This window comes from Oncorhynchus nerka, linkage group LG2 (genome assembly GCF_034236695.1).
Source record: "Oncorhynchus nerka isolate Pitt River linkage group LG2, Oner_Uvic_2.0, whole genome shotgun sequence".
Classification (NCBI taxonomy): Eukaryota; Metazoa; Chordata; class Actinopteri; order Salmoniformes; family Salmonidae; genus Oncorhynchus; species Oncorhynchus nerka.
The window spans coordinates 81,527,438-81,547,335 of NC_088397.1; the positions used below are offsets into that span (position 1 = coordinate 81,527,438).

Genomic DNA, 19,898 nt, shown 5'->3' on the forward strand with positions numbered 1-19,898 from the left:
AGGCGACTACTCTACTACCACATACCTACAATACAAAATCCATGTGTACGTGTGTGTAGAGTGCGTGTTTTATCATGTGAATGTATGTGGTAGCGCTTGTCTGCGTATGCATGTATATGTACCTGTGTGTGTGTCTCTTCACAGTCCCCGCTGTTCCATAAGGTGTATTTGTATCTGTTTTTTAAAATCTGATTCTACTGCTTGCATCAGTTACCTGATGTGGAATAGAGTTCCATGTAGCCATGGTCTATGTAGTACTGTGTGCCTCCCGTAGTCTGTTCTTGACTTGGGGATTGTGAAGAGACATTTTGGTGGCATGTCTTGTGGGGTATGCAACTGAACAATAGTCTCGGTGTGACAAAACTAGGGCTTGTAGGACCTTCCTTGTTGATAGTGTGGTTAAAAAGGCATAGCAGCGCTTATTATGGACAGACTTCTCCCCATTGTATCTACAGTTCTATAAACATGTTTGACCATGACAGTATACAATCCAGGGTTACTCCAAGCAGCTTAGTCACCTCAACTTACTCAATTTCGACATTATTAATTGCAATATTTAGTTGAAGTTTAGGGTTTAGTGAATCATTTGTCCCAAATACAGTGCTTTTATTTTTTTTACATTTTATTTAGGAATAGCTTATTCCTTGCCACCCATTCTGAAGTGAATTTCAGCTCTTTGTTAAGTGTTGCAGTGATTTAACTTGCTGTAATAGCTGACGTGTATAGTGTTGAGTCATTCGCATACATAGACTTTACTCAGCCAGTGGCATGTCATTAGTAAAAAGTTAAAAAGGTGCCTATACAGCTGCCCTGGGGAATTCCTGATTCTACCTGGATTATGTTGGAGAGGCTTCCATTAAAGAACACCCTCTGTGTTCTGTAAGACAGGTAACTCTTTGCCCACAATAAAGCAGGGGGTGTAAAGCCATAACACACGTTGTTCTATCTGCAGACTATGATCGATAATGTCAAAAGCCACACTGAAGTCTAACAAAATGGTTCCCACAATCTTTTTATCAACAATTTCTCTCAGCCAATCATCAGTCATGATTGTGCCCTGCTTGTTGAATGTCCTTCCCAATAAGCATGCAGATAGTTGGTTGTCAATTTCTTTACATTAAAATAGCATTGTATCTTGTCCAACATTTTTACCAAGCGTTTACTAAGGGTTAGTAAAAGGATGATTGGTTGGCTATTTGAGACTGTAAAGGGGGCTTTTACTATTCTTTGTTAACCAAATTACTTTTCCTTCCCTCCAGGCCTGAGGGCACACACTTTCTAGTAGGCTCAGATTTTTAATAAAAATATAGATATATTTCACCTTTATTTAACCAGGTAGGCCAGTTGAGAACACGTTCTCATTTACAACTGCGACCTGGCCAAGATAAAGCAAAGCAGTGCTACAAAAAACAGCACAGAGTTACTACACATGGGATAAACAAAAGTACAGTCAATAACACAATAGAAAAATCGATATACAGTGTGTGCAAATGGAGTAAGTGGGTAAGGCAATAAATAGGCCATAGTAGCAAAGTAATTACAATTTAGCAAATTAACAATGACGTGATAGATGTGCAGATGATGACGTGTAAGTAGAAATACTGGTGTGCAAAAGAGCAAAAAAGTAAATAAAAACAAAATGGGGATGAGGTGGGTAGTTGGGTGGGCTATTTACAGATGGACTATGTACATCTGCAGCGAACGGTAAGCTGCTCAGATAGCTGATGCTTAAAGTTAGTGAGGGAGATATAAGTCTCCAACTTCAATGATTTTGCAATTAGTTCCAGTCACTGGCAGCAGAGAACTGGAAGGAAAGGCAGCTAAATGAGGTATTGGCTTTGGGGATGACCAGTGAGATATAACTGCTGGAGCGCGTAATACGGGTGGGTGTTGATATGGTGACCAGTGAGCTGAGATAAGGCGGAGCATTACCTAGCAAAGACTTATAGATGACCTGGAGCCAGTGGGTCTGGCGAAGAATATGTAGCGAGGGCCAGCCGACGAGAGCATAAAGGTCACAGTGGTGGGTGGTATATGGGGCTTTGGTGAAAAAACGGATGGCACTGTGATAGACAGCATCCAGTTTGCTGAGTAGAGTGTTGGAGGCTATTATTATTTCATAATTTAATCAGTTATACATGGATGTGTAGTGTCAGCATTTGTTGCTAGCATGTCATGCTAACATTTTCTAAACTTACCAATGAAAAAAATTATTATCAGTGGGTTTTGTCAGTGGGCTTTGTAATGAATGAGCAATCTGATATAATGAACGATGGAGCTGAGTTTACCTTCTTGTCCAAAATTTCATTTAAGGTGCTCCAAAGCTTTTTACAATCATTCTTTATATAATTTATCTTTCTTTCTTAGTATGGTTTCTTCTTCTTTTTATTCAGTTCGTCACATGATTTCTCAATTTGTAGTATGTTTGCCAATCAGTTGTGCAGCCAAACTTATTTGCCATTCCTTTTGCCTCATCCCTCTCAACCATACAATGTTTTAATTTCTCATCAATCCACAGGGATTTAATAGGTTTTAATGGGTGCATGCTTATTAGTAACTGGAATAAGCAATTTCATAAATATATCAAGTGCAGAGTCTGGTTGCTCCTCATTGCACACCACAGAGCAACACATATTCTTTACATCAACAACATAGGAATCACTACAAAACTTATTGTATGACCTCTTATACACTATATTAGGCTTTGCTATTCCTAGATATGGCTATTATATTGTGGTCACTACATCCGATGGATTTGGATACTGCTTTAAATAAACATTTCTGCAGCCTTAGTAAATACGTGATCAAAACATGTTGATGATTTAATTGCTGTGCTGTTTGTCACTACCCTGGCAGGTTGACTGATAACCTGAACAAGGTTGCAGGCACTGGTTACAGTTTGAATCTGTGGGCAGCTTAATGCCAGTCAATAATTAAATCACCCAGAATATATATCTCTGTTGATATCACATACATTATCAAGCATTTCACACATGTTATCCAGATACTGAGTGTTAGCACTTGGTGGTCTATAGCAGCTTCAGGTGAGGTAGATGAACCTGTAGCCATATTTCTTCAACAGTGTGTGTGATGAGTGCACAGACTTTCCTATCTCACAACAATTATTTTGTACATAAATCCCATCTATTGTGGACCAGAAACAGTGAGAAGGAGAGAGAGGAAAGAGGACAAAAACACATTAGTGAGACACCAGAAGCTGAGGGGAAACTAAGTGGAAGGGAAAATAAGCTAGGGTGCATTTCTACGAGCACATCCCGCTGTCTCGTAACAAGCAATTTAAACGCCCCGTCTTCCAGGGCTTGGCTGAAAGGTGTACAGGGAAGAAGGGAAGGAAAATAAGAAAAAGAAAAGCGCCTTTTCCACATTCCGCTTGCGCCGTCTTGTTGCCTGGGCAACAACTTTCATAACACTTGCCGGCAAAACCCGCGGTGTGCCGTACATACACTGCTCAAAAAAATAAAGATCTGAATGAATGAAATATTCTTATTAAATACTTTTTTCTTTACATAGTTGAAAGTGCTGACAACAAAATCACACAAAACGTATCAATGGAAATAAAATGTATCAACCCATGGAGGTCTGGATTTGGAGTCACACTCAAAATTAAAGTGGAAAACAACACTACAGGCTGATCCAACTTTGATGTAATGTCCTTAAAACAAGTCCAAATGAGGCTCAGTAGTGTGTGTGGCCTCCACGTGCCTGTATGACCTCCCTACAATGCCTGGGCATGCTCCTGATGAGGTGGCAGATGGTCTCCTGAGGGATCTCCTCCCAGACCTGGACTAAAGCATCCGCCAACTCCTGGACAGTCTGTGGTGCAACGTGGCGTTGGTGGATGGAGCGAGACATGATGTCCCAGATGTGCTCAATTGGATTCAGGTCTGGGGAACGGTCGGGCCAGGCCATAGCATCAATGCCTTCCTCTTGCAGGAACCGCTGACACACTCCAGCCACATGAGGTCTAGCATTGTCCTGCATTAGGAGGAACCCAGGGCCAACCGCACCAGCATATGGTCTCACAAGGGTTCTGAGGATCTCATCTCGGTACATAATGGCAGTCAGGCTACCTCTGGCGAGAACATGGAGTGCTGTGCGGCCCCCCAAAGAAATGCCACCCCACACCATGACTGACCCACCGCCAAACCGGTCACGCTGGAGGATGTTGCAGGCAGCAGAACGTTCTCCACAGCGTCTCCAGACTGTCACATGTGCTCAGTGTGAACCTGCTTTCATCTGTGAAGAGCACAGGGCGCCAGTGGCGAATTTGCCAATCTTGGTGTTCTCTGGCAAATGCCAAACGTCCTGCACGGTGTTGGGCTGTAAGCACAACCCCCACCTGTGGATGTCGGGCCCTCATACCACCCTCATGGAGTCTGTTTCTGACCGTTTGAGCAGACACATGCACATTTGTGGCCTGCTGGAGGTCATTTTGCAGGACTCTGGCAGTGCTCCTCCTGCTCCTTCTTGCACAAAGGCGGAGGTAGCGGTCCTGCTGATGGGTTGTTGCTCTCCTATGGCCTCCTCCACGTCTCCTGATGTACTGACATGTCTCCTGGTAGCGCCTCCATGTTCTGGACACTACGCTGACAGACACAGCAAACCTTCTTGCCACAGCTCGCATTGATGTCCCATCCTGGATGAGCTGCACTACCTGAGCCACTTGTATGGGTTGTAGACTCCGTCTCATGCTACCACTAGAGTGAAAGCACCCCCAGCATTCAAAATTGACCAAAACATCAGCCAAGAACTGAGAAGTGGTCTGTGGTTATCACCTGCAGAACCACTCCTTTATTGGGGGTGTCTTGCTAATTGCCTATCATTTCCACCTGTTGTCTATTCCATTTGCACAACAGCATGTGCAATTTATTGTCAATCATTGTTGCTTCCTAAGTGGACAGTTTGATTTCACAGAAGTGTGATTGACTTGGAGTTACATTGTGTTGTTTAAGTGTTCCCTTTATTTTTTGGAGCAGTGTATTTTGACAAGGTTGTTGTAGGCCGGCACAAAATAATGTTAGAAGAGAGGGCCAGAAATAGAGAAACAGAAAGAGACAGAGAGAAAGTGGAAGAAAGGGGTTGCAGAGGGAGTGGCTGAATGATTCGGGTAAATGCACTTTGATTAAAGCGGCCGTGTTGAACTCTGAGACAAAGAAAAAACATTAGGGCGTGAGGGACACGTGGAAAAGTCAGGTCACTTTTCAAATCCATTATTTTAGGGACAAAGAACATCACTATGCTAGAGCGGGTCTGAAAGGACAATGCTATGTATGTTCTGTTCAAATATCAAAAGTCTAGTGCGGGGGTCACCAACCTTTTCGAGCATGAGAGCTACTTGAAAAAAATGAAACTTGTCTCGAGCTACTATTTTTTTCATAGCTTTCAAATCGGCACATTTTTCTCTTCTCCTTTACCCTGCAACTCTTCCCCTGGTCCTTGGTGTACAAGAGATGCGTTTTCTGTTAACATACCTGGTATAATAATGGTTAATAAACTACAAAGGTGGCCCCATAAAATTATATTTCCCTGAATTCTGTTTTATTTTTCCTGGTTTGGGATTTTTTCCCCATTTTTTACTCGCAATATTAAAATTATTCATAGAGAAACAATGAAAATGGATGTTCTGAGTCTATGTCAATGCTTAAAACACACATCAATAATATTTTTGAGGTCTGAAATATATATTTTAATGTAATTCCCCTTTAATTGAGCATCTAGAAAGTGATGTATCGTGATGTTTCTGCTGTTAGGCCTACTGCGGCAACATATGTCATGACAAAGTCTGCAAAACAATCGCCACCCAATTGATACAAATAATCATTATATAGTTCTGTCAGGTAAGCCTACTTTGCAGTTAACATTTAATTTAGAGGGTTGTCCGTCTACCCGCAAGACGGTTATCATTAGCATTGCTAACTGGCTACATACAGAGTGATAGATAAACGCTGGGAGCAATATTCCTGCAATTTAATTGGCAGATATTGTGTTACGTTTGGCTTTTTACCAGGGATAATGTCAATGTGGCTTTGACTGAACTCGACAACGTGGCAGCAAACCTCCCAGTGGGCATCTACCTTGATTTCACCTATCCTGTTTTTTCAGATTAGTGCAGATGAAGGACATTAGGGGAGGAAGCTACCTTTGACTATTGAGAGGAGCCCTCGTGTGACTGTAGCAGAACAGATCAAGATGACTAACCCTAACCCTGTCATATTATATTATCACCATCCATTTGTATCGCTAGTATTTGGAATACTATACTATACCAAATACAGCAGCTGTCTTTTCAGGGCTAGTCAAGGTTTAAGCTCAACATGTTTCCCCATATCAACAGATGTCATTGCAGCATGCATATATTCCCCTTGTATAAACCGTGTCACATATGGCTGTCTATATACCACCCACCAATCATGCCGATAGTGCTTACATTAAATCTAAAGCTAATTGTTCCAAGAAACTACAGTCTGCGTAGCAAGATATATGTATGGGGATTTCCAGGGTCTTTAAAGGGAGGCTGAACTGGCTGATTTTGCCTGAGTTTTCCTCTTCCTCATTAAGAAATGCGACTGAGAAGATAAAATGAGTGTCTTGTGGGGTGGTTTGATGTGGGCTGTGAACATTTGATTGTCTTCTCACATGTTCTTCTCTCATTCAGTTTTCATTCTTTTCGTTTTCTATGCCCACAACCCTCTTCTTAGATGTGTTAACAAAGCATTCTCCTCTCTGTGAGGTCGTGACCATCTGATAATATGTTCATTTGAGGCTTTATATGAGTGCAAGGAACCCTGCGAGTTCACGGTGTGTGTGTGTTTCACCATGACGGACTATGAAAGCAGAGATCGCTCGCTGCAGGAGAACAGAGCCTCTGTGTATCGTGTTTTCTCACCTTTCCTGCTTCTCTGAATATCCCATCGAACGTTGGAGAAATTATCAAGCTCGTAACATGTAGCGCAACGGGCAAACATGATTACTATAGAGAGTATTTGAAACCCTAATTCTAGGGTTGCTCTTCAATGGAGGATTAACCATAGAACGTTGGTCATGCCCGTAGCAGAGATAGTCATTCTCAAAATAAACGCAGTTACTGTGACCACTTACAACAGTTAACTTATAGAGATATCGATACAGCACTAAACACATTCATTTGATCAATAATAAACAACATCCCAAAGACAAGATGAGTGGCCGATGTGAGAGTTTACCTCTCGAAGCGGCAGGGATGGAGGCCGATCTTGACAGCCACAGCGCTGCCAGCGTTGAGGTGGCTCCCCTCAATGGTGATGCGAGTTCCCCCCGAGAGGGGGCCCTTGGAGGGCTGTACCCGTGTGAAATAGGGAGACTGGGGAAGAGGAACACACCAAGAGAAGACGTCAGATATAGGAATTCATTTGTTCTGGGATCAACTGTTGTTCTGGGATCAACTGTTGTTTTTCAATTGATGAAAGAACACAACCTTACAGAAGGACATTTCAACACAGGTATGATGAGAGCTTACCACAAAAGTGAAGGCCTTGGGTGAGACGACTTTGTAGTCGGTGTGTGTGCAGTCCCTCACACATACTTCCACATGAGCCTCCAGCACACGGTAACCTGTCGCATCAGCCAGCTTACACACGATCCTGAGACAGAGACAGATAGAGACAGAGACAGAGAGAGAGAGAGACAGAGAGACAGAGAGAGAGAGAGAGAGAAAGAGAGAGACACATTTTATTATAGCCATTGACATATCCATAGCATTAGTCCAAGGGTCACCAAGCAATAGAACGTGGCAATAGCCCTGCACATATCCATAGATATGCTGTGTGTGATGATGACATCCACTGGTACCTACAGAGGTACGATATGAGAGAGGTTCAATGTGTCTCTGTTAGAGGTCGACCGATTATGATTTTTCAACGCCGATACCGATTATTGGAGGACCAAAAAAAGCAGTTTTTTAAAATATTTTTTATTTGTAATAATAACAATTACAACAATACTGAATGAACACTTATTTTAACTCAATATAATACATCAATAAAATTAATTTAGCCTCAAGTAAATAATGAAACATGTTCAATTTGGTTTAAATAATGCAAAAGTGTTGGCGAAGAAAGTAAAAGTGCAATATGTGCTATGTAAGAAAGCTAACGTGTCAGTTCCTCGCTCAGAACATGAGAGCTGGTGGTTCCTTTTAACATGAGTCTTCAATATTCAATAAGTTTTAAGTTGTAGTTATTATAGGAATTATAGGACTATTTCCCTCTATACCATTTGTATTTCATTAACCTTTGACTATTGGATGTTCTTATAGGCACTTTAGTATTGCCAGTGTAACTGTATAGGTTCCGTCCCTCTCCTCGCTCCTTCGTGGGCTCGAACCAGCGACAACGACAACAGCCACCATTGAAGCAGCGTTACCCATGCAGAGCAAGGGGAACAACCACTCCAAGGCTCAGAGCGAGTGACGTCTGAAACGCTATTAGCGCGCGCTAACTAGCTAGCCATTTCACTTCGGTTACACCAGCCTCATCTCGGGAGTTGATAGGCTTGAAGTCATAAACAGCGCAGTGCTTGACGCACAACGAAGAGCTGCTGGCAAAATGCATGAAAGTGCTGTTTGAATGAATGTTTAAGCGCCTGCTTCTGCCTACCACTGCTCAGTCAGATACTTAGATACTTGTATGCTTGTATGCTCAGTCAGATTATATGCAGCGTAGGACACGCTAGATAATATCTAGTAATATCATCAACCATGTGTAGTTTACTAGTGATTATGATTGATTGTTTTTAGAAGATAAGTTTAATGCTAGCTAGCAACTTACCTTGGCTTACTGCATTCTTGTAACAGGCAGTCTCCTTGTGGAGTGCAACGAGAGAGAGGCATGTCGTTACAAATACCGATTTCCGATTGTTATGAAAACTTGAAATCGGTCCTAATTAATCGGCCATTCCGATGAATCAGTCGACCTCTAGTCTCTATGAGTGTATTAGAGGAGATTATAACCCCATAAGCCTTGTGTTTGGCCTTGGGCGGCGGCTTGCCAAATGAAAATTCATTTTAGAAATGATTCAGGCAGAGGACGAGAGTCTGAGGTGTTGGGCACCGCGGGCGAGAACACACACAGACATGTGCTAGCATGTGTGTAATCAGCGCGGACACACCACACACACAGAGGATTGAGCACACACATACACGGATGCATGCATGCATACACAAACACACACGCACACAGAGCCCTCATGTTTTACCCTCCTCAGACACTCTGGACTGTTAATTAGCCACATAAAATGAGACCGGGAGAGAGAGAAGGAGAAAAGAGCTGGATTTAAGTGAGAGGTGTGATTAATTGAACAAGCTCGTATCCTTCCCATCTCTCTACTGCCCCCCTCACTCCCTCCTTCCCTCTCTTTATCCGCCTGCGATGAGTTATTAACTCCGTTGCTTTTGTCCTCGCTGTAGGTGGCCACGGCAACCGCTCTCCATCGCCGTGGCGATGACGTCCGCGTTCCGATGCAATTATTTGTTTGGTCTCACGCAGGCAGGGACAACGATTAGAGTGAGGAGAGTTTTTAGGAGATGATTGTGTAAATGGAGCCATTTTCACTGGCATCATCACAGTGATGATAAGAGGAATATCAGGTAGACAAATTGGAACCAAATAACAGAAGGAGAGACAGAATGATATAATGTATGTGAGTGTGAGAAAATAATCTGACCATGTACAGATGTATTATTATGTGTGTATACTCTATTTGCATGTGCTGTATGCACACAACTTACTGTCGGAGGACATGTGTGTTCGCACGTGTGTTTGCGCATCTACTCCTTTGTGAGAGCGTGTGGGCTGAGCTTGACCAGACCTGAATCCGTGACGACCTTCTCCAATCTCCACACTGCACATGCCAGTTAACCCTAACCTTTGTGCTCATTGCCGTAACCTGCCTCCTCCGTTACGGCTCTGACAAGTTCACAGAGATGACACGAGCAGTCACTTCCGAGTCGCTCCATATGGGGAAAATGCCTTTAAATCAGCCTGACTGGTTGAGAGTGCGGACCACTGCCGTGACCCCCGAAAAGACGGGGGTCAAGCGTTAGCCCCTCACGTTTGGAGGTGACAGCAGGGTTGAAACAAACACAAGTATCCTTGAAACAACTATCTTCATATACAGTAGGGTCCAAATATGTTTAAGTACAGCAAATAAAGCAAATCAGAAATATCCATCCACTTTTATGATTGTAGGATATTTGTCAGTACCGATGACAGTGATGCAAAGTGTTTTTGTTTGTTGGCACCTTGTGGTGCTTGGGGAAATGCAGCTTTCCTTAAGTCATTTACGCTTCTAAACACTAAGGTCCTTCATATAAGCATCATACACTCTCACCATGAGTCAGTGAGAATTTATGACGTCGGCGTGATTTGAATACGGTTGAAAAGGTGTTTGTGCATGATCTGTATCTCTTAGTGAGCCAGACAAGTATTCTAGGATGCCAGGAAGTAAGAGACTAGGGCATTTGTGGACTGAGACAAAGAGATGAAAGAGAAGAAAGTGAGATGGGTAGATAGAAAATAGGGCTAACAGTTGGAGGGAGGGTAGACATGCATACCGACAGAGAGATAAAGAGATGGAATAAGGCATCAAAACAGAGGAAGGAGTACAAAGAGACTAATAGTCACTGACTGTTCAGCGCTGATGTACTCTGCCTCCATGGGGGTGCAGGCCACCTTGCCAATGCGGACCCCCGTCTGGATGTCCTTGAACTGCAGACCCAGGTTCTCCCCCGTGATGGTCAGCATGGTTCCACCCTGTCTGGGACCCGTCTCTGGAGACAACTGGAGAGGAGTGAGGACAGACCTGAGTTTCTAGTTTTAATTTCACCCGCACAAATACAGTGAAATGAATTTATTGCAAACTCCAAATCCAACAATGCAGTAACCAATATCAATATAACACTAAAAATAACAAGGCACACAATAAATAAAAATAAGAAGAACAAGCTATATACAGGGTCAGTTCCAATACCATATTTACAATGTGCAGAGATACTGGAGTGATGGAGGTAGACATGTGTTGTGCTAAGGTGACTAGGCATTGTGATGCATGATAAATAGAGTGGCTACAGCGTATATGATGATTGTATGTGAGTGCGTGTGTGTCGAGTCAGTATAAATGGGTGCGCATGTTGTGAGTGTGTTGGCGTGTCAGTGTGCAGGAGTGTGTAGAGTCCTGTGAGTGTGTTGGCGTGTCAGTGTGCAGGAGTGTGTAGAGTCCTGTGAGTGTGTTGGCGTGTCAGTGTGCAGGAGTGTGTAGAGTCCTGTGAGTGTGTTGGCGTGTCAGTGTGCAGGAGTGTGTAGAGTCCTGTGAGTGTGTTGGCGTGTCAGTGTGCGGGAGTGTGTAAGAGTCCTGTGAGTGTGTTGGCGTGTCAGTGTGCGGGGGAGTGTGTAGAGTCCTGTGAGTGTGTTGGCGTGTCAGTGTGCGGGAGTGTGTAGAGTCCTGTGAGTGTGTTGGCGTGTCAGTGTGCGGGAGTGTGTAGAGTCCTGTGAGTGTGCATAAAGACTATAAATATAAATAAAATACAAGGGTCAACTCAGATAGCCATTCTGTTAGAAGCTGTTCAGGAGCCTGTTGGTGTCAGGCTTGATGCACCTGTACTGCTTACCGTGAGAAAGCAGAGAGAACAGTCTATGTCTATTACTGTTATAAGCTAGTAGTATTATCATTATAGGACTCAAACCTAGGTCCCTGCACCATTCAGTCTGGTTTTGACAATATGTGTGTATAAAAAAGCACCATTGCATTGACATTTAACAGAGACAGATCTTGATATTGGATTCAAAAGGTTAATTTCCAAAGTCATGAACTCGCCCATCCAACATATTGCCACAGGTGCATGTTTATGTTGGTCATGTTCACACACCGTTCGCAGCTCCCACAAATGAGCTTTACTTTTAGCAGTGATTTTCAACACAGCTGTGTTAATACACCCCTCCACCCAAACAGCCCCTTTATCAAAACACCAGCTGACCAGTCTTTCAAGTCTCACTATTCATCTGCTAAATGCTATTAGAAGGAGTTCAGGGTATGACCCATTTTCTTTAGTGAATGATCCTGAGGGTGCTTTAAGAGGTGCTCACAGTAATGGCTGCCCACAGCTGCCCTGTACTAATCAGAGGACTATTTATCTGGACCTGTACAGACAATAGTCCCGTCTATATCATTCATCTAGCATGATTAAGACCTGCGTTAATTAGATTAATGCTGAGGGTAACATCCATTTGTCTGACCCACCCACCCTGGTTATTCACTGTTATTCGCTCACCCCCTCTACAACTGCTGGTCGCTGAGGTGACATTTTGACCCCCGGCGGGACAAAGTCGGTGTGTGTGTGTGTGTGTGTGTGTGTGTGTGTGTGTGTACACACACATGAGGTGAGCACTCTCACAAGCATTCATGTCCTTCGCTCTCTCAATCCACATAGACATGCATGGAGACAGACAGACCTTTACACATGCATGTGTGCACGTGTACACGCACACACACACACACCTCCCCGTATTGGAGCACAGCAGGTCACACTAACATTATTAGAATACAGCAGCCAAATTCAACTGGCAGGCCAATTCCAAACTCAGAGAAGGGTCAATCTGGACAACATCACATTTTGTTATATAAAAGTCCAATTATTTTTAGACAGCTTAAAAAAAAATCTACCTGGCACAGCGGTCTCTAACTCAGCAACCTCTTTTTATCATGCTCTCTTAAAGCAACGCCCACCTCTACTAGTGCCCTGTCTAATCCAATTGCGTGGTTATATGCAAATACAAGAGGCCGCATCTCACCCAATCGTGTCAATCCAAATATCCTCTGTGGAACCTTGGGACAAGCAGGCAGAAAGATTTGACAGCGGTTCAACTGTTATCACAGACAGGTGCTAAGTTGCCAGTATCTTTGTTAATATGGCTTCTTAAAAAAGAATAAACGTTGACTCTGAAAACCGTATATTCAAAGACAGTGGACAGTATAGACAAACAGTATTGATTCATTCTCCCCACAACTAGCACAAAACCAATGTGCCTGATTTGCAGCGAGTCAGTAGCTTGTGAAAAGTGCCAATGTTAAGCGCCATGATGACACCAGGCATAGTACATTTGATCAGACGTATCCCCTGAACAAGGGTCAACTCAGAAAAACAAGATAAACCAACTCAAATCCCAATATGAGAGTTCCAACAAAGTCAAATACAATTTTATTTGTCTCATGCGCCGAATACAACCTTACAGTGAAATGCTTACTTACAAGCTCTGAGTTACTAAAGTGATTATGCATAGATAATAACGGAGTAGCAGCAACGTTCCGGGGGGGGGGGGGGGGGCAATGCAAATAGTCTGGGTAGCCATTTGAATAGCTGTTCAGGAATCTTATGGCTTGGGGGTAGAATCTATTTAGGAGCCTCTTGGACCTAAACTTGGCGCTCCGGTATCGCTTGCCGTGCGGTAGCAGAGAGAACAGTCTATGACTAGGGTGGCTGGAGTCTGCCAATTTTTAGTGCCTTTTTTATTTTTTTTTTTATTTCACCTTTATTTAACCAGGTAGGCTAGTTGAGAACAAGTTCTCATTTGCAACTGCGACCTGGCCAAGATAAAGCATAGCAGTGTGAACAGACAACACAGAGTTACACATGGAGTAAACAATTAACAAGTCAGTAACACAGTAGAAAAAAAAATGGGCAGTCTATATACAATGTGTGCAAAAGGCATGAGGAGGTAGGCAAATAATACAATTTTGCAGATTAACACTGGAGTGATAAATGATCAGATGGTCATGTACAGGTAGAGATATTGGTGTGCAAAAGAGCAGAAAAGTAAAAAAAAAAAAAAAAAAAAAAAAAAAAAAACAGTATAAAAACAGTATGGGAATGAGGTAGGTGAAAATGGGTGGGCTATTTACCAATAGACTATGTACAGCTGCAGCGATCGGTTAGCTGCTCGGATAGCTGATGTTTGAAGTTGGTGAGGGAGATAAAAAGTCTCCAACTTCAGCGATTTTTGCAGTTCGTTCCAGTCACAGGCAGCAGAGTACTGGAACGAAAGGCGGCCAAATGAGGTGTTGGCTTTAGGGATGATCAGTGAGATACACCTGCTGGAGCGCGTGCTACGGATGGGTGTTGCCATCGTGACCAGTGAACTGAGATAAGGCGGAGCTTTACCTAGCATGGACTTGTAGATGACCTGGAGCCAGTGGGTCTGGCGACGAATATGTAGCGAGGGCCAGCCGACTAGAGCATACAAGTCGCAGTGGTGGGTGGTATAAGGTGCTTTGGTGACAAAACGGATGGCACTGTGATAGACTGCATCCAGTTTGCTGAGTAGAGTGTTGGAAGCCATTTTGTAGATGACATCGCCGAAGTCGAGGATCGGTAGGATAGTCAGTTTTACTAGGGTAAGCTTGGCGGCGTGGGTGAAGGAGGCTTGGTTGCGGAATAGAAAGCCGACTCTTGATTTGATTTTGGATTGGAGATGTTTGATGTGAGTCTGGAAGGAGAGTTTGCAGTCTAGCCAGACACCTAGGTACTTATGTCCACATATTCAAGGTCGGAACCATCCAGTGTGGTGATGCTAGTCGGGCATGCGGGTGCAGGCAGCGATCGGTTGAAAAGCATGCATTTGGTTTTACTCGCGTTTAAGAGCAGTTGGAGGCCACGGAAGGAGTGCTGTATGGCATTGAAGCTCGTTTGGAGGTTAGATAGCACAGTGTCCAATGATGGGCCGAAAGTATATAGAATGGTGTCGTCTGCGTAGAGGTGGATCAGGGAATCGCCCGCAGCAAGAGCAACATCATTGATATATACAGAGAAAAGAGTCGGCCCGAGAATTGAACCCTGTGGCACCCCCATAGAGACTGCCAGAGGACCGGACAGCATGCCCTCCGATTTGACACACTGAACTCTGTCTGCAAAGTAATTGATGAACCAGGCAAGGCAGTCATCCGAGAAACCGAGGCTATTGAGTCTGCCGATAAGAATATGGTGATTGACAGAGTCGAAAGCCTTGGCGAGGTCGATGAAGACGGCTGCACAGTACTGTCTTTTATCGATGGCGGTTATGATATCGTTTAGTACCTTGAGCGTGGCTGAGGTGCACCCGTGACCGGCTCGGAAACCAGATTGCACAGCGGAGAAGGTACGGTGGGATTCGAGATGGTCAGTGACCTGTTTGTTGACTTGGCTTTCGAAGACCTTAGATAGGCAGGGCAGGATGGATATAGGTCTATAGCAGTTTGGGTCCAGGGTGTCTCCCCCTTTGAAGAGGGGGATGACTGCGGCAGCTTTCAATCCTTGGGGATCTCAGACGATATGAAAGAGAGGTTGAACAGGCTGGTAATAGGGGTTGCGACAATGGCGGCAGATAGTTTCAGAAATAGAGGGTCCAGATTGTCAAGCCCAGCTGATTTGTACGGGTCTAGGTTTTGCAGCTCTTTCAGAACATCTGTTATCTGGATTTGGGTAAAGGAGAACCTGGAGAGGCTTGGGCGAGGAGCTGCGGGGGGCGGAGCTGTTGGCCGAGGTTGGAGTAGCCAGGCGGAAGGCATGGCCAGCCGTTGAGAAGTGCTTATTGAAGCTTTCGATAATCGTGGATTTATCGGTGGAGACCGTGTTACCTAGCCTCAGTGCAGTGGGCAGCTGGGAGGAGGTGCTCTTGTTCTCCATGGACTTCACAGTGTCCCAGAACTTTTTGGAGTTGGAGCTACAGGATGCAAACTTCTGCCTGAAGAAGCTGGCCTTAGCTTTCCTGACTGACTGCGTGTATTGGTTCCTGACTTCCCTGAACAGTTGCATATCACGGGGGCTATTCGATGCTATTGCAGTCCGCCACAGGATGTTTTTGTGCTGGTCGAGGGCAGTCAGGTCTGGAGTGAACCAAGGGCTGTATCTGTTCTTGGTTCTGCATTTTTTGAACGGAGCATGCTTATCTAAAATGGTGAGGAAGTTACTTTTAAAGAATGACCAGGCATCCTCAACTGACGGGATGAGGTCAATGTCCTTCCAGGATACCCGGGCCAGGTCGATTAGAAAGGCCTGCTCACAGAAGTGTTTTAGGGAGCGTTTGACAGTGATGAGGTGTGGTCTTTTGACTGCGGCTCCGTGGCGGATACAGGCAATGAGGCAGTGATCGCTGAGATCCTGGTTGAAGACAACGGAGGTGTATTTGGAGGGCCAGTTGGTCAGGATGACGTCTATGAGGGTGCCCTTGTTTACAGAGTTAGGGTTGTACCTGGTGGGTTCCTTGATGATTTCAGTGAGATTGAGGGCATCTAGCTTACATTGTAGGACTGCCGGGGTGTTAAGCATATCCCAGTTTAGGTCACCTAACAGAACAAACTCTGAAGCTAGATGGGGGGCGATCAATTCACAAATGGTGTCCCAGGGCACAGCTGGGAGCTGAGGGTGGTCGGTAGCAGGCGGCAACAGTGAGAGACTTATTTCTGGAGAGGGTAATTTTCAAAATTAGTAGTTCGAACTGTTTGGGTATGGACCTGGAAAGTATGACATTACTTTGCAGGCTATCTCTGCAGTAGACTGCAACTCTGCCCCATTTGGCAGTTCTATTTTGACGGAAGATGTTATAGTTGGGTATGGAAATCTCTGAATTTTTGGTGGCCTTCCTGAGCCAGGATTCAGACACGGCAAGGACATCAGGGTTAGCAGAGTGTGCTGAAGCAGTGAGTAAAACAAACTTGGGGAGGAGGCTTCTGATGTTGACATGCATAAAACCAAGGCTTTTTCGATCACAGAAGTCAACAAATGAGGGTACCTGGGGACATGCAGGGCCTGGGTTTACCTCCACATCACCCGCGGAACAGAGAAGGAGTAGTATGAGGGTGCGGCTAAAGGCTATCAAAACTGGTCGCCTAGAGCGTTGGGGGCAGAGGATAAGAGGAGCAGGTTTCTGGGCATGGTAGAATATATTCAGGGCATAATGCGCAGACAGGGGTATGGTGGGGTGCGGGTACAGCGGAGGTAGGCCCAGGCACTGGGTGATGATGAGAGAGGTTGTATCTCTGGACATGCTGGTTGTAATGGGTGAGGTCACCGCATGTGTGGGAGGTGGGACAAAGGAGGTAACAGGGGTATGCAGAGTGGGTCTAGGGGCTCCATTGTGAACTAAAACAATGATAACTAACCTGAACAACAGTATACAAGGCATATTGACATCTGAGAGAGCCATACAGCGAGGCATACAGTAATCACAGGTGTTGAATTTGGAAAGCTAGCTAAAAACAGTAGGCGAGGCTAATCCGCTAGCACAACAAACAGCAGGTAAAATGGCGTTGACTAGGCAACGGGGCCGACAGGTAAGACAAACAAGCAGAAAGGAGTACCGTGATTAATGGACAGTCCAGCGTGCGTCAGCTATGTAGCCAAGAGATCAGTGTCCAGGGGGCAGCGGTGGATGGGCAGGGAGGCTGGGCTGGCGAGTGTTATCCAGGTTTTTAAAAAACTAACAATGACTAAATAGCTTGTAGCTAGTTAGCTGGTTAGCGTCTGGAGGTTCTTGAGTGTGTCATAAAAATAAAAATAAGAGTAAAAGTAATAGCGATTCCATATCACATTGGGTGAGGCAGGTTTCCGGAAGGTATAAACAAATTAAAAATCAAAAAGAGATAGAAAGTAAATGGGGTCAGAGAGTGATTGGGACGCGGTGGTTCAGACGGTTAGCAGGCCTGTGCTAACAGGCTAACAGTTCGTAGGCCCGAGCTAGACAATGTAGCAGTTAGCGGACCGGAGCTTGACAAGCTAGCCGTTAGCAGGCCGAATTAGCAAGCAGGGAGATAGCGAGGGCTAGAGAGTAAACCTTTGGGGGACGTCGCGATGGGGTGAGTCTGTTTATTCCTCTTCATGCGGTGAGCTGGAGATACAGCGATTCAGAAAGCTCGCGGGCCTTGGCCAGCAGATGGATCTTTGGCGATGTCGCAGCGGAAAAGCCTGTTGAAACCCCCTCGGACGATTATGTCGGCGGACCAGTCGTGATGGATCGGCGGGGCTCCGTGTCGGCAGTAGAGGGTCCAGGCCAATTGGCAAAATAGGTATTGTTGGACCTCTTCGGTTAGTCGGGAGATGGACTTAGCTCGAGGCTAGCTCCGGGCTAACTGGTGCTTGCTCTGGGACAGAGACGTTAGCCAGGAGTAGCCACTCGGATTGCAGCTAGCTAGTTGCGATGATCCGGTGTAAAGGTTCAGAGCTTGCGGTAGGAATCCGGAGATGTGGTAGAGAAAAAGCCGTCTGATATGCTTTGGGTAGATGTCGCGCTGGTGTCCTAGTTAGCGTTGAAGACCGCTAGCAGTGGCTAGCTACTAGCTAGTAAGCTGGCTAGCTTCTGATGAGGGTTCCGATTCTAAAGTATAGAAAAAGCAGATCCGTACCACATTGGGTGATGCGGGTTGCAGGAGAGTATATTCAGCCTGTAGTTGGAAAGTGAGATTAAAATATGTACGAAATATATACAGAAAAAAAACGAGGAAAAACTATATTTACACTATACAGGACAGGACAAGACAAAACACACGTCCGACTGCTACGCCATCTTGGAACAGAGGTCCTGGATGGCAAGGAAGCTTGGCCCCAGTGATGTACTGGGGGGTACGCACCACCCTCTGTAGTGCCTTGCGGTCGGAGGCCGAGCAGTTGCCATACCAAGCAGTGGTGCAGCTGTAAAACCTTTTGAGGATCTGAGGACCCATGCCAAATCTTTTCACTCTTTTGAGGTAGGTTTTGTCGTGCCCTCTTCATGACTGTCTTGGTGTGCTTGGACCATATTAGTTTGTTGGTGATGTGGACGCCAAGGAACTTGAAGCTCAAAAAGTCCTTGTCAATTCTCTGACAACCCAACAAAGTGCAATGGAGTGTTCATTGAGGAAATCTTGGGTTTGGGGAAAACACACACAAAAAATACATTTAAAGACGCTGAGATGGTTAAAGGATGCATGTGTGAAATTGCCGACACTTTGCTTGAAAGTAAACAAAAAGATGAGCTCAGGGAAATGATCAACCAGATCCCACTGTCAGATTCCACAGCAATGAGGACAACTGGAAAATTAGCTGAAGATAATAGGTCGCCTAGTGGTTAGAGCGTTGGACTAGTAACCGAAAGGTTGCAAGATCGAATCCCCGAGCTGACAAGGTCAAATCCGTCATTCTGCCCCTGAACTAGACAGTTAACCCAATGTTCCTAGGCCGTCATTGAAAATAAGAATGTTCTTAACTGACTTGCCTAGTTAAATAATGGTAAAAATAAATAAATGTAACTTCATGAATCAACAGATAACACTGATAATGCACAGCTTCTGGTGTCTGTAACAAAACAAAAAAGGAATTATGTTTTTATTTATTTCACCTTATTTTAACCAGGTAGGCAAGTTGAGAACAAGTTCTCATTTGCGACCTGACCAAGGTAAAGCAAAGCAGTTCGACACATACAACAACACAGAGTTACACATGGAATAAACAAACATACAATCAATAATACAGTAGGAAAATCTATATGTGAGGAGCTATTGGTCTTTACAAATCTAGAAGCAGACACACGGGGATAAGATATCCATGAGGTCATCAAAGGGATGCTGACAGACGGGGAGAGATCTGAAGTCAGAGGTCTCCATCACCACAAATGGAGCTCCAGCCATGACAGGAAGAGGGAGGGGACTGGTTGCACGTTTGAAAGACAACCACCCTGACCTGACATCATATCACTGCATCATCCATCAGTCTGTCCTGTGTGCCAGTCGGGGAAAAAAGTACTATGAGGTCATGACAATGATGATGAAACTGATCAACTTTTTGAGAGCAACATCACTACAACACCGCCTGCTATGAGGCATTCTGACAGAGGCCAATGCCA

The 19,898-nt window shown here is 44.7% G+C and overlaps 1 protein-coding gene across 1 annotated transcript in view; it reads right to left on the bottom strand.

Annotated features, from left to right (window-relative positions):
* Nucleotides 1-19,898, bottom strand: part of LOC115120658 (plexin-A1-like) — a 409,850-nt gene that overhangs the window by 77,878 nt on the left and 312,074 nt on the right. Inside the window, exons 13-15 of the mRNA XM_065003449.1 lie at nt 10,684-10,835; nt 7,517-7,640; nt 7,224-7,360 (exon numbers count right to left, since the gene is read on the bottom strand). Of these exons, the coding sequence (XP_064859521.1) occupies nt 7,224-7,360; nt 7,517-7,640; nt 10,684-10,835 (413 nt within the window). The remainder of the gene's footprint in view (nt 1-7,223; nt 7,361-7,516; nt 7,641-10,683; nt 10,836-19,898) is intronic.